This window comes from Xyrauchen texanus, chromosome 49, assembly GCF_025860055.1.
Source record: "Xyrauchen texanus isolate HMW12.3.18 chromosome 49, RBS_HiC_50CHRs, whole genome shotgun sequence".
Classification (NCBI taxonomy): domain Eukaryota; kingdom Metazoa; phylum Chordata; class Actinopteri; order Cypriniformes; family Catostomidae; genus Xyrauchen; species Xyrauchen texanus.
The window spans coordinates 9,897,899-9,913,010 of NC_068324.1; the positions used below are offsets into that span (position 1 = coordinate 9,897,899).

The 15,112-nt window shown below is 36.1% G+C and overlaps 1 protein-coding gene across 8 annotated transcripts in view; it reads left to right on the plus strand.

Moving 5' to 3' along the window:
• Window positions 1-15,112, plus strand: part of LOC127640413 (liprin-beta-2-like) — a 67,253-nt gene that overhangs the window by 6,548 nt on the left and 45,593 nt on the right. For all 8 annotated transcript variants that reach the window (XR_007970089.1, XM_052122954.1, XM_052122955.1 and 5 more), the window contains exons 2-3: window positions 7,020-7,119; window positions 11,916-12,121. Coding sequence is in view for 7 of the 8 variants with exons in the window: in XM_052122954.1 (XP_051978914.1) it covers window positions 7,056-7,119; window positions 11,916-12,121 (270 nt within the window). In the remaining variant the exon portion in view is untranslated. The remainder of the gene's footprint in view (window positions 1-7,019; window positions 7,120-11,915; window positions 12,122-15,112) is intronic.

Below are 15,112 nucleotides of genomic sequence, written 5' to 3' on the forward strand. Positions count from 1 at the left end.
CAAACATTTTGTTTATGAAGGGAGTCTGTTAGACTAAGCACTGTTTCCATCGCTTATTCTTCATTTGTCAGACTCTTTTGTTTTCATCTACAATACACTTATGTGATGTTTAGCCATCTCTGTTGTGTGTGTATTTTGGAAGTAGCTCTTGACCCCCTTCCATCCTCCCCTCCCGGCCCCATAACCGCCCTCATTTTTACATCTTTTCCCACCCATTCCATGAGTCTTTGATGTCAACGATTCATGCGGAACTATAGGGGATGTTTCATGATACTTTAAAGACCCTGTGAATTCAGTAGCATATACTGCAGATTGCCTAAAAGCTAACAGACATTGACTGAAAGTTTGATTACATGAGGCCTATGTGATCCAACATATTAAGACCTGAAAATGTACTGCATAATACGAATGACTAATCACATATTGTAAATAGTCCTCTCATTGTCTGCCACCACTATACATCCAGATCCCACAACGACCCTTGTGACTGCTCTGTGCTTGCAACATTTGAACTGCATTACAGGACACTTTTCTGCAGGTGTCCCACATGATAACAGCTTCGTTATTCTGCCACTATAGCCGAAAGACATCATGCACTGAAAAGGATGAGCAATGCCCACGCAATATGTCATCCCATCAGCTGCTTACTGAACACACACATGTCGCAATGGTTTAATGCAGAGTGCTGAGTGGGGATGGTTAAGCTGTTTGAGGACTGCTGCCTTTGATGTTCTCATATTAAGCTGTGTTGACGTGCTGGGTTTATTGGTCTGACACCTAATGCTGATGCCACTTCCTCCCCCTGCACTATTTCTGCCTATGGTCTCTTAATTTTGCTCTCACTGTACAAAGTTTTTTTGACCACATCCATACTAAAAAGCTAAACACAGTGCAACAATTATAACAAAACACAAATGTCTCTAGATGCATTTTTCAAAGTTGATGTTCTTTAAAAATATGACAAGACAAGACAAAAAAAGCAAGATGAGGTTCAACGGTCAAAGAAGTCTATCTAGCGCACGTTTACATAGAAAAACTCAGATGGAAGAAAGGCACTTTGGGTGTGAACGGTGCTGTGACGAGGGGGAGGACGTTGCCGGGCCATGAGGATGCACGGCCAATGCTGAATTGTCCTTATCAGCCGGGAGGGGATAAAGACGAGCCAGAGGCACCAGTTCAAGAGAGACACAAGTGGCCACTGTGTGTGTGCCTCTGTATTTTTTATGTTATGTTTCAGTTTCTTCATAACATTAAAGTTATGTTGACTGTTCTGCCGGTTCCCGGCTCCTTCTTGCCCATCTTAAGAACCCCTAATATGTGACAGGCCCCTAATATGCTTTACTGTAATTGATAGGTTGATAATATATTGATGTTACTACATTTACTTGATTACTTGAAATTAATTGATTAATTATAGAGATTTGAAGATGTAAGGTGGTGTTCTGTATAGAGCCTTTGTCCTTCTTTGTGTGAATTTAGATTAGCATTGACTGCATACTAATAAGACAGAAAATAAGCCCAGTATAGATCAACGCCATAATAACGATTCTTCGTTCACCAGCCACTGACATTCAGATGGCGAACACTGCTTTACAGCAAGGTGAAAATATGCAAATAACAGAGTTGATGTGTTACAGCGAGATACCAGTTTAAAGTTTTAGTTGACATTTGATAGGTTTTCTAATGATTACTCATATGTTCATGGTCAGACTTCTCTCACGTGATCATCATTAACAATGTAATTCCAAAATACAGGGGCTTTCCGCATTAGCTTTTGTTGGCTAATCTAAACATCCTGGAGTAAATTAAGGAGAATGCTTATTATAACACCACAGTTTACATTCGGTTTACTGTACCAGATGCTGGGTCCACAGTCTCAGTCAGTATTCAAATGAAATGATGTCTAGCATTAACTTATTAAAGCTCAAAAAGAGAATTAGCTTGCTTGTCTGGTTTCACAATAGATCAAAGGTTATTGGATCCAGCAAGATCTATATGAGACTTAAAGTGTCTGCTTTTGTAAGTGATAACTAGAGCAAACACAATAGTGTTGTCAATACATGTCACATGTCATATGTCAAAGTAAAGCAAACTAAACTAGTTTGATGTGTCTCACTGGGTGAATCTTACTGAAACATATATGAGAAGACTATATAAATAAGAATATATATATATATATATATATATATATATATATATATATATATATATATATATATATATATATATATATATATATATATATATGTATATGTATATGTATGTTTATTAAATAAATTTAACATATGTATACTGTGTATATATATATTTGTTTGCTTTGAGAACAAGAAATCTAAATACATCGTATTCATAACGAATCATATTTATTCTGACACATCAGTCACACCTACTTTAATCAGGGCTTGTTAATTCCCATACTGCTGCTGTTGTTGTTGTTGTTGTTATTTGTTTTACAGATAAAAATTTGTATAAATATATCCTCTTTGTTTCTAAGCCACGTATGCCTTGTGTAAGAACTGGACACCACCTCAGGACTGTAAAACTATCCTGCTGCACCACTTAAAAGCTGTTTGGATTATTAGCTTATTTGTAATGCATTATATATTAGAAAATTCTCTGCATATGCAGATTGAGGAAAGAAGTAGAACCTAAAACTAGAATCCAGAACACACAGTATATTTTAGCCAATTTCTATTTAATTTACACATTTCAATTTCATAACAAAATTCCATCAAATTCAATTGTGTAATGTTTTACAAAATTCAATTAATAACATTTTAAATATAATTTAGTTTTTTAATTAATTAATTTATTTTTACTTTATTAATTAAAATTACTCAATTTAATTTAATGGAATTTTGTCATGAAATTGAAATGCATAAATCTTGAAAATATTTTTCGATTAGTGAAGCTGAATTGAGCATACTATTCTTATTTAATTTTAAATCGATATTTGGAATACTGTTAGCACCTTGACCAGATTTGGTTACAGTTAGTGAGGTAACATAACTAATAACATAAAAACAACACAGTATAATAATACAAGTTTTTTTTTGAATGTCAAAGAAAATCTAACCGATAGTTTTATAAAACCAGATTCAAACACTATGGTGGAAATCAGTGTTACCCCTATCAAAGCCCCCTAATAATACTGTGGCTTGGGTGGCCCTGTAACCACTATTAGAAAACAGTGTGATGGGAAACATGCAGGCTTTTCAATGTCCAACCATTTACATGTTTCCCTATTTGTGCTGGCTTATCAGGGTTTCGCAAATACACAAGATCAGCCAGGGTCCTAGTAATGTGCTTTGAATACTGTCCGGCATGTGATGTCCATGATGTCACTAATCATTATAGAGATAGCTGTAGAGGCACTCAGTCACCTGGTAACTCTTAACTCTTGAGTATGACATAAAATACTAAGGTAGAGGTTTGTTGGAACTGACTAAATCTGCCAGCATGCATTTTAGAACTTTATATTACTTATCACTTACTTTTTACTAACTATTATTGTTTTGTTTTTTTAAATCAGTTCTTATTACTTATTACTTTTGGACAGACAGAAATTCTGATTGCAAAGTCTACTCTAATTTCTGCTAATATTGTTGTATAGTCGCATGGTGAGAGATTTTTCTTAATGTTTCATAACTCTGATGATTGTTCCATGTCTTGTGCTATCATCTATTTTAGATCAACCTGCCTGCTAAAAACAAAATGAACTGTGGTTGGTCACTTTACGTGTTGGGCAAACATTCTTTGACTGTGTAAATGGGACTAATTCTTGGCCAGAATAAGTTGCAATGTGGACCAGACCAGACTACTTAAACCTTTTGGAATGGTTTAGTAAATGTGGCATGTGGTCTTAGAATTCTGTCTGTTATTTGCTTCATACAGTATATTGTCTGTTTCCGTGCTATTACTACAGTTTACTGAGGTATTGTGTTTCCATTTGAAAATGTGATTTAACTAGGTGTTTGGCTTTGAGACCTGTCGAAACACCACACATATGAAGAAATGTCCAAAAAAGGTGAAGAACGGAGAAATGTCCATAGCCGAGAAATGAAAAAAACACAAAGACGTCCGTGGGAACTAATGGTTTAAGTGATTTGTCAGGCCAGAATATTATAAAACAGATGATACAGGACAATTTCTGTGGTTGACATGATCTCTATCTGACTCATTTGATTGCATAATTAGCTTCTGAAGGAACAAGACCAAAACAGAACAAAAACCTTTCTTTTGAATTTGGAGTAAAATAGGACCAAAACATTTGCTTGAAATGTTTCATGAGCATCACCTCATAAGGATGAGTAAATAATGACAGATTTTAAATGACAGAAACATTTTCTTTAATTAGCACAAATTATTACCTTGACTACATACATAATTTCTCTCAATCTCAAGATTGATGTGAAATTAGGATGCAAGACAAAAAAAGGTACAGTATGGTACAATTTGCTTTGTGAGAATTATTTGGTAAACGGTAGAGGTGTTTCTTGTTCTACAAACTGTGCCTTATAATGAGTAAATAGGTAATTATCTCAACGCCATGATCAAATAAGGAATTACTCGTAGGGCATAATCCTACACACCCTTATCTTCTCGAATAACTAGGGTGTGTGCACAGTGCTTGAGGTTGTACTGAATTTTCCATTTTAGCTGGTGTTAAAAAGCATGCTATCTATTAATGAACTGCACCAGGCTGTACCCATCTCTTCTTGTCATTTTAACTGAAGGCTTATATTCACGTTCTTATCAGGGCTGTGATTATAGTGCTGCTGTACATTTGAATTCCGTTGTTTCAGCAGTGGAAGCTTCCAAAGCCATGAATAGAGTCAACACTCTCTTGTCATGTCAAGCTAAATTAAGCTAGATAATGAACCACATTGTAGTGTGTGCACCCTTTCAGTATGGTGTCCTTCAACGGTTGCCTTTTGTGAACAAGTGTGTCATGTCTCTGTGCCATCCTGGAACAAGATAGTGACTGGTATCTAATTTATATCATAATAAATATCATTTATGAGCATGTTTTATGCCATTAAGATATACTGTGTATTGAATAACATAAATAGGCTGAAAAATATTGAGAATTACTTTTTGTAGCCGTATCGCCCAGCCCTAATTGCTTTGCATTTGCTAGTGTGTTCTAGGTGGTAAGTCACCATGGAGTGGGGGTGGCGTAGTGGGCTAAAGCACATAACTGGTAATCAGAAGGTCGCTGGTTTGATGCATAAAATGTAAAATGTTTGGGGATTGCTTAGTGGTTGCTAACGTGTTCCTGGGGTTCTAGGGTTTTGACTTACAGGACCAAGTCAAAAGAGCCAACCCATAAGTCTCTATGATATTATCGATATGTCTCTGATGCTTCCTTCAATGTAAATCTATGGCATTTCATCCTTTTTATTGTCTGCCAGGTGAAAATCATAAGTCAGATTGATTAGAACCATTATAGAACACCTCTCCTTAAGAAGCCATACAATATCAGGCATCATACATCTCCGTAGCGCAAACGATACAGACTGATATCAAAGTAAAATAGAAAACCGTAGATTGACTTTTCTTTAGCTAAAATTGAAATGCGGCATGGGCCGGTATGAGATCTGTTTTCTAGTTGTAATAGAGGGGTGGAATCAGCTGTGTAGGCAGTACATTTACATGTATTCATTCATCAGATGCTTTTATCCAGCGCGACTTACAATTGTAAGCAAACGAGGAATACATTGTAAGCAAATCATCTTAAGGAGACAGTGGTACGAAAAGTGCTGTATTACAAAGCTGCATTACAGTAAGACAGAATGCATATTTTGTAAACTGTACCCCAAAACTCAAACCCTGAACCTAAACCTTATCATCAGTGTAGTAAAAATGTCATGTTAGAGAGAAAACTGCAACCTCAGAATTGCACTTGTTGCTAATTATGTGAACACAATTACTTCCTGGTTTCACCGTGGTGTCCGAACTCGTATCTCCTACACTGCTGATGCAACACCCTTCCAGTTGTGTCACAGGGGATGATAAACTCGCTGCCAATGTAAAAATGTCTGATAGGAGATGGTGCTTTGTTGTGAGTCGATATATCGTGCCTGATCCTGGTACCAGAATTCTCTGAAACAAAATGCCAACTTCTTGTGTGATCTTGTTGCACAATGACTGTATGTGCCAAAATGTAATACTTCTCTAATAATAAACTTCTGTAATAAATCTCTAAACCTAAGTATGAGCAATTGTAATAGTGATGCTTAGCTTGGAAGGCACCACCGATGAATATTAGCTAAAAGAGGATTTTTTCTGTAAAATAGTAATTTTGTATCACTTACCCATACGTTTCCATATACTGTACGTATTTCAGTCATTTAGAGTTACCTCTTTGTGTTTTTTCTTTGTGCTAATGTATGTGTGTTTGTAAGCCTGAATATATGATGTATAAATCTATTACATATGCCACAAGGCATGACAATGGGGTGAAACTGGACCCTGCAGGCCTAATTATACTCAAGTTTCTCACCATGGCTGAGGGCCCAAAGGGACAGGATACATCACTGTAGAGAGTAAAGGGTTTACACTTTGGAAAATATCAGCTCTTGAAATGGAAGGCACTTTTATCCAATAGCTTTAGAAACCTTTCATTCTTTATGTATCAAACACAACATTTTTTACTTCCTTTTATTTAAGTGTCATTTTATAAATACAGCTATGTTAACTGACAGTTACAACCCTATGATTTTTATTTACATGCATTGTTTCAAACCACTTGTGCCTAAGGGAATGCATGCAATGTCAAGCTATATTAACATCTTTGTAAGTTACAGTACAGCAAGGATGCAGTCTTAAATACACTAGGCTTCTTAATGCCTACTGTCAAATAACATTCATAGTATATGTACACACAAAACTATTTCTTCTGTGAGTATATTTACCCCACCCTGAATTTCAAAATGTGTCCCTTTCCCAATATCTGGAAGTGCGACTTTTATTCATTATGTTGCATAATTATAATGGCACATTTTTGCATGTCACAGAAAGTCAAACCAGCAGATGCAGTAGACGACTGCGCCATGGCTTCAGATGCAAGTCACATGTTAGAAGCAGCCTTGGAACAAATGGATGATATAATTGCTGGTAAGACTGAGCATACATTATTTTTATTTCAAGCCAAATTGTAAACCTCCCAATGAACTTTGCATAGATCAAAATTCTTTACTGTTAGGAGTGACCATGAACTGGTCTATACAGTTATGTGTTTCAAAACTAGATGTGGGTCATGATATTTATCTAATAACCGACTACTCGAAGTTAGTGATGTTGACTATTGATTATTTTGATTATTGACTTTTGACTTGATTATCTTGATATTTCTTCGTTTTTTCATTTGAGCAGTAGTGCTTTATTAAGCGTGCCTGCAGCATGTTGTGCTTTGGCTGTTAGATAGTTTGCACATCGATCAATATTTGCTGAAAAGACCCCCAAATAAAGATAATTAGATATAATAATATATATAGTAAATATAAAAATCAGATAATTGAATACATTATTGTAGCAGTGCAATTTTTTTATTAGACAATACAAAAAGTAGTTTTAGAAGTCAATATATTGTTTGATTTATTTCCATATCATTGAACAAGCCTTGCAATGTCCTACCATCCACAATGATACATTTTTAACTGAGCTCATTAATCTGTCAGAGGTAGTTCTGGACTGTTTTAATAGGATGCATTCTTGCATTTCATCAGCAAACATACGTCAGACAGATGCTCTCACTGTGCTTACATTGCGTTTCAATGGTTTTCAGTGTCTTCCGCTATAAACGTCATCTTTTTAGTGTGCTGTGTCAAGTTAAATGTAGTTTGATACTTTAAAAAACGTGTCTCGAGAGCCCTGCACTCTGCTCCGTCCAGCTGTTTTCAGTTTGTTACCTGTAAAGCTGTGTGTTACCTGTATATCAGGAGTTGTTCTTGCTTCCCTCTGCTGACTGAGACTGGCAAACACATGCAGGTGGCATCTGATGCTGAATTAATTTAACAAATTAAATTGACAGCCTAATTTTTAAGTCAACATGTCATGTTAAAATTTTTAAACTGCGCTTAAGCACCTGCAGTTTTTTCCATTACATGGTGCTACATGTACACTGTAAATCCCAACTCGCTCACTCTACTTAAATTTTTTGTGGAAACGGCTTGCACATAAAACCTTTAGTTTAGTCCAGCACAGTAACATGAAAGTTTTGAGTACACTTGACTCAAATTTAGGTGTTGTTTCTACTCAAATATTTTAAATGGTAAATGATCTGCACTTATATATTGCCTTTTTAACATTAGTGGTATTCAAAGTGCTTTACACTGCATCTCATTCACCCATTCACACACACACATTTATAGCAAAAGACACTGAAAACCATTGAAATGCAATTTAAGCACAGTGAGATGCTAGCACCAATGACAGCAGAGTTGCCATGCAAGGCACTAGCCTGCCATTGGGAGCAACTTTGGGTTCAGTGTCTTGCCCAAGGACAATTTAGCATGTGGAGTCATGTGGGCCAGGAATTGAACCGCGAACCCTGCGATTAGTGGCCAACACATGCTACCACTTGAGCCACAGCCACCCCGTGAACGAAATATTAATTTTATTGAGTAACAAAATCACTACATTAAAAACAATAATTTTTTTGTGTTCAGTAGACTGTTAAATTATATGCTAAGTGCACAATGTATTTGTTGGTAATTGGACTTGAGCACATTAGGCTATATATGCTTTTTATATCTTAGTACAGTTAACTCAAAAATGAAAACTTGTTGACTTAACATTAAAAAAAATATGTCAAACTAACATGATATGTGTTTTTGTGTCAAGTGTACATACATTGTTTATGTTGTTTGGACATTTCTGACCATTTGTGTAGACTCAACACTAAACTTTTGTGTCATGGATGAGTTGGGATTTACAGTGTAACTGTTTCGAACACAAGAACACATCTTAGGTAAACACCCCTTAAGAAACGCAGATAAGTGTCTACTCTTATACTATGTTTTTTCAACATATCTCTTGACCTGTGAACACTAATTGGATTCCATCCACACTGCATGTGTGAAGCTTGTTCAAAGAATAACTTGGTGTTGGATAATATGAATGAAAAGTATTATGCCAAACAAAGGTAGAAGGCTATTCAAAAAGCTTTGGATAGTTTGAATATATGGCTGTACATAGTATACTGATCATGAGATATGTTAAGAAAACATTGCATAGGAGCATACCATTTTAAGCTAGATAATGAGTAGCATTGTTGGGTGTGCAGCCTTTCAACACAGCATTTTTAATCAGTACTAAGCAGAGTAACAGGCAGCCAGTTTTGGAGGAGCTGAGCAGGGAGAGGATGTGGGGGGCTGTGTAGCCCCTCAAGCAAGCTCAAGGATTGCCAACATGATTTAACTAATAGATGATAAATGTTTAATGTAGGCAGTCAACAAATGAAGGTTTGGGGGATGGAGCTTAGCATGCTGTTTGCTGTCTGAGCGAAACAATATGAAGTACAACACATTGGGACAGTGGCCTGACCAGACTTTGACAAAATACTATAATATATTGAAATACTTAGTATTTTTTTATTTAATATTTGTTACAATTCATAAACTTCATATCTTATGATCACCTCCCAACCACATATATGTATACAGTTGCCCCAAAAAATATTTAGACACTTTTGGACACTCTTAAAAATGTCCTATAATTAAAACCATATGTCCTATTAGAGTAACCACAGGTGTAGTTCATCACATACAATTAATCTGGACATGTACTACTTAGTATGGCAACCAGAACATTTAATTTTGTCTTAATTTAGAATACTATTTAGTCATTTGAAACCAAATACATTTATTTTTGTGAAATGTTTTCTAGACAAATGTGTTTGTGTTATATATAAAAAAATAAAAATAAATATGTCTTTAAATAGTTTGATATTTTGTGATATAATGAAGAAACATTCATACAAATTGGCATTCATGTGTGGCTTAAGTGTCCAAATACTTTACTCAGGGCCACTGTACACTACAGTATATTGAATTTGAAAACATGAATATATTTAATTTATTGCAACAGTCTAAAGATTTATTTTTTATTCCACTGTCAATATATTAATTGAATGTGAATGATGAAGTGTCACTCTTTTAAAAGTGATGGAGTATAGGTTGATGGTTGTAATTGTACTGGATATGGACTACATGTGCCAAATATTACAGATGCATCAAGTTAGCTTTAAAAAAAAGCAAGATTTTATAATTAAATTGCGTTTGAATTTACATTATATAATTTAACACCATTAATGTTTAGTTATCAAATGTTAGGCTAAATGTGGACAGGCACTTAATACCATGGGGCTAAACCTAGATATAGACTTTAAATGAGTGTCTGTCTCTGTGTTAAGAATAGGAGGGAGTCATAAGAATTTACCACAGACATGCTGTGTGTTGTGCTGTGTGTTGTACTGTGTGAACTGGCAAATAACAATGAATGACTGTCCTGAGGATTTTTTCAAGGTTCTTGAAATGCCTCCATCTGCTGGTGAAAGTTGGAACCTCTCAAACAAAATAAAGATGCAGCTATAATCTAGCTTTAAGAATTTTAGTGCTCTTTTGATCATTTTTAGTGGTCATACCAGTGAAAAGAATGTGAAAAATTAATGCTGTCCTGCTTTAATTAAAGGGATAGTTTACCCAAAAATGAAAATCGTTTCATCATTCAACATCATCGTTGAACACACTAACACTCCATAACAAGAATGTTTCACCAAAGTCTCCATATCTACTGCTGGAATTGCAGTGTTAGTGTGTTCCTTAAGGGCATGTTTTATTAACTGGCACAGCACTCCGACCCATTCATTAAAGCAACCAATGAGGCCATTTCATGCCCGTAGCCAAGCAGGAAACTTGCGCCTGAATGCAAAATTTGTGCATTTACACAGTTATGCATAGTAATTTCACATTCTATCCATGCATACTAGTACAATTTCTTTACATTCTTTTCATCATTCATAGCATAGTTTGAAAACCGTGATAATTTTTTGTGATGCTAGTGGCACAGAAATTAAACACTTTACCTTTAGAATAACATGGAACCTATACGAGTATAGATTTAGAGCCGTTGTGACCTGGTTTCACTTTTTATAATAATGGAAAAGTGTGCAAATAATTGTGATTGCAAAAGATTAAAATTGTGCCCAGGGCCCTTATCCAGTGTCAACAGGGTCTCCTTTCGTTTTTATTGTTGATTTTGGCATAAACTAATGGAACGAAGTCATCATATGCTTTTATAGTAGTGTTATAGAATACTGATGGTTTCCAGATGTCTCTTCCTGTAAATTTGTCTCATTCCATATTATCCAGATGGAGACAGCTGGAACTGTTGTTGAGCTAGATTATGGAGGTGGCACGTGGCTGTTGTGGGTGATGGTTGATATGATGTGATGATCTATGACATGGTGTGATGGTGCATCTCTCATGTTCTCTTTCTCTCTCTCTTCTGCATCTCAATTCACTATTTGCCTGTTTTTTTACATTTGCTTCCTTCTCAACTGTCTGTTTTTACCTTTTGCCTTTTTGTCAGTTTGATATGATGATAAGGAACGGCATTGGGAAATATGGGGACTTTTCTGGATACCATTATTTAAAAAAATGAATCGGTCACTGTCAAAAATATTTTTTTTGCTATTTATACAGTATGTTGCATGCAAAAATAATTATTTTAACCGAAAACATGGCTACTTCTGAATGACCATTAATGAAGTATAATTTTTGCCCCCAGAATGATGTAGTTACATTACCATTCTAACCAGCAACATTTTGACCCCTTGTTGTAGGGTGTGCTAACCACAAGGTCAAGGCTTCAATATTTTACTTAGTCCATCTTCCTTGTTCTCTACACAGGCTCCAAGGCTGCAGTGGAATTCAGTAATGGGCTGTGTGACCTGGGCTCCCCATTGAGCATCAGGCCCTTGCAGGTGTTGCATCTGGCTGAGGAACTGCGACTGGCTCTGGAGCTGCAGCCCAGAGAGGAGGACTGCAATTATCTGCGCTCCCAGCTGCCCTGTACCACTGCACAGACCCTCATGGAGTGGCTGGAGAAAGGCTCGGTGAGACACTGTTGATGAGCACATTGGAGTAAAATACTCATATGGATTATGTGTGTGTAGTGTGCACTGTGCAATATAAAGTGGAGTTGTCATATCTGGGAAATATCAGGGAATTTGAAGCTTGGAAGAGTAATTAGGTAAATATTAATACGATATGGAAAATATTAACATAACGTTTTCAATTCTGCTATGGTCAAAAACATTTCATTGGCTAGAAGTTACTTTTTTAGTCTGTTCTCTTTAAATTAATTTATAACATTTTTGTCCAGTTATCCAAGCGACTAGAAAAGTCTTGGAAATTCATTGGGCAAAAATGACAATAAAATGCAAAGTAATCTCTTCTGTAATCAAAATACTTTTTGAATGTAACTATTCTAAATACCAATTATTTCAATTGTAACTGTAGTGGAATACAATTATTTATATTTTGGCTATGTTCAAATATGTTCTGTTTTTTTGTTACAGTTTTTTGCTTTTCACAACATTTCACTTTCAGTGAGTACAAAAAAACAACTTGAGATGCTCAAAATTTGTCACATCACACCTATTTATGATGAAGGTTTCTGGCATTTTCCCTAATTAAAATTTCCCTTAAAAAACAGTGTTCACGTTAACCCTTGTGCGAAGCATTTAGTGAATATTAACTGCAAATTTGGCACAAATAAATAGTTTGTGCACAGGATATTTTTTGTTGACAGTGAGGGCTAATAACACGTTAGCCAAGAAACCTGATATTTTTCCACAGTTTTACTGTATCTATGGTATTTTGATGGAAACTATCATAACTATTCGAAAACCACAGTCAGTTCACATAAAGGTAGATTTAAGCTTTTGAAATTGCTATTTTAAGCTTCCACTGAGTTAAAGTCCTCCCCCTGATCCCAGCTAGCTCATTCACCCGTATCTAACTCATGAACAATAATTACACTTGGAGGTTTGATGTTTAATGTTTTAGTTAGCCTCTCTGTTTAGTCTAGTGCCACATCCTCCAGATTTCAGTCAACACCTAGTAGATAGTGTTTTCGTTATATTCATGTTTATGTCAAGCACAGTGGCAGATGTTAATTTTAACATGTTACCGAGATGATAAAGTAAACATGTTTCATATTAAGTTTATCACAAACGTGCCAAACCCTTTTAACTTAAGTGTGGTGACATAATTAAGCAAAACGAAGACCCTGAAAGTGTTAAGAATGTTCAGTAAACAGATCTATTAAAAGAGTAGTTCACCCAAAAATTTTAATTATGCAATTTAATGTTCTGTAAAGCTTCAAAAAGCATTAAAAAAAACACCATACGACTTATTAAGTCTTCTAAAGCCATATGTTTGTGAGAAACAAACTGAAACTAATAACTAGTTGTTATTAAACTTAATATGGTCATTACATGCCTTTTTTATTATTTGAATATGTAAAGTAATATTATAGTTTAACAGTTATATGTTTTTTGCACAAAACAGTCATACATTTTTAAAACATGATGATTTTCCACCCTCATTCTGACCCTCTGTCAGAAACACTCAGTTTTGGTGCTGCTTCTCCTTTAAGACTTGACAGTAAATGGCCACTGTTATGATTGGCTCTCTGCTCTTGATTGACCTGCCATCTCACTGCTACTGGGCAGGGCTATGGTATTAAGGTAAAATAGGCATTGATGTGTTGTTGTGGAGGTGGTGAGATGCAAATGTCTACCACAGTGTGACATCACAATGTCGTTTTGACAGCTTGTTTTCAACAAGTGCTCTTTTTGCAGTGAGAAGGAAGTTTTGAGTTCTGAAACTTACAGTATGTTTTTATAGTACATCAACATCTATATGTTAAAAGATCAAGGAAAATGTTATTCCTCATGTCATGACACCTTTCAAATTTTAGTCAGTTCCTTACACAAACCAATCGTATGGCTTCTAAAGAGCTGAAATATAGCGCATGAGTGAAATGCGGTTTCTACTTTTCTGTTCTCTTTTGGGCTTGACAGTGTTTGGTCACTGTGAACTGCCATTGCATTGCAAGATCCGCAATCCTTAAAAAAATATATACTTTTGAATTCCACTGGACTATAACAGCATTCATGTTTAGAACAACACGAAGGAGTAAATAATAAAAATAAAAAAAATGGGTGAACTGTTCCTATAAGTTTTGAGTTTCCTGGCTGTTCCAGCATTGTGGGTCTTGCCTGCCTCAGAGACAGTTTCTGGCCCATCTTGGTGTGCATATGCATGTATGTTGCTTGGATGATTTTAAAAGAGTTGGGATCCCCTCTGAGACATTGATAGGACTGTGCTTCCTGCCTCTCTCTCTCTCTTATCTCCATAACTTCTCTCTCACACAGTCATTCTCTCCTTCTTTCTCTTGACTCTCTCAAGTCTCACTCTCCTGCTCTGCATTAAAAACCTTTTGGTCACCTTTAACTTGCCTTCCACCTGACTATATATCTTCAGGGTAAGTCTACAGCTGACATCTCTGCTGAGTTATGACAGCTCATTTCAGGCTTATGCTACTACATTAGTTTGGTGATGTGTAATCTGGCAAGAACTGAAACTTGCTCTTCCAGAATAGTGTTTTTCTTGCTGTGCTGTTATCTGTTATTGGCAAAAACAGTCACAAGACCTATTTTGGCAGAAATTTTCGGATTCCGATGGAAAATGCTTGCACATGATTCATGTCAGCTGCTTGCGGTGATTTGTTGGTCAATGAACTTGGATAATCACAAAAAGTGTTGTAAGCAACCTGTAGACAGAGCTCAAAGACCAATCAAGGGCCTTATTTTGAGTGTGTGTGTGTGTGGGGGGAGGGGGGGGGGGGGTTGGCTGGGATCTGACCATAAGGGGCACAACAAAGCCCTAGGGCCCTTCTTCAACACACGCTCACAAACACACACACACACACACACACCAGCAGCTCTCTGAACTCTGCTCGTCTCTGAGCAGGATCAAACACACATGCACCCTAATTACAGTCAGTAAAAACGGTGCAGGAAATGCAATCAAGTCCC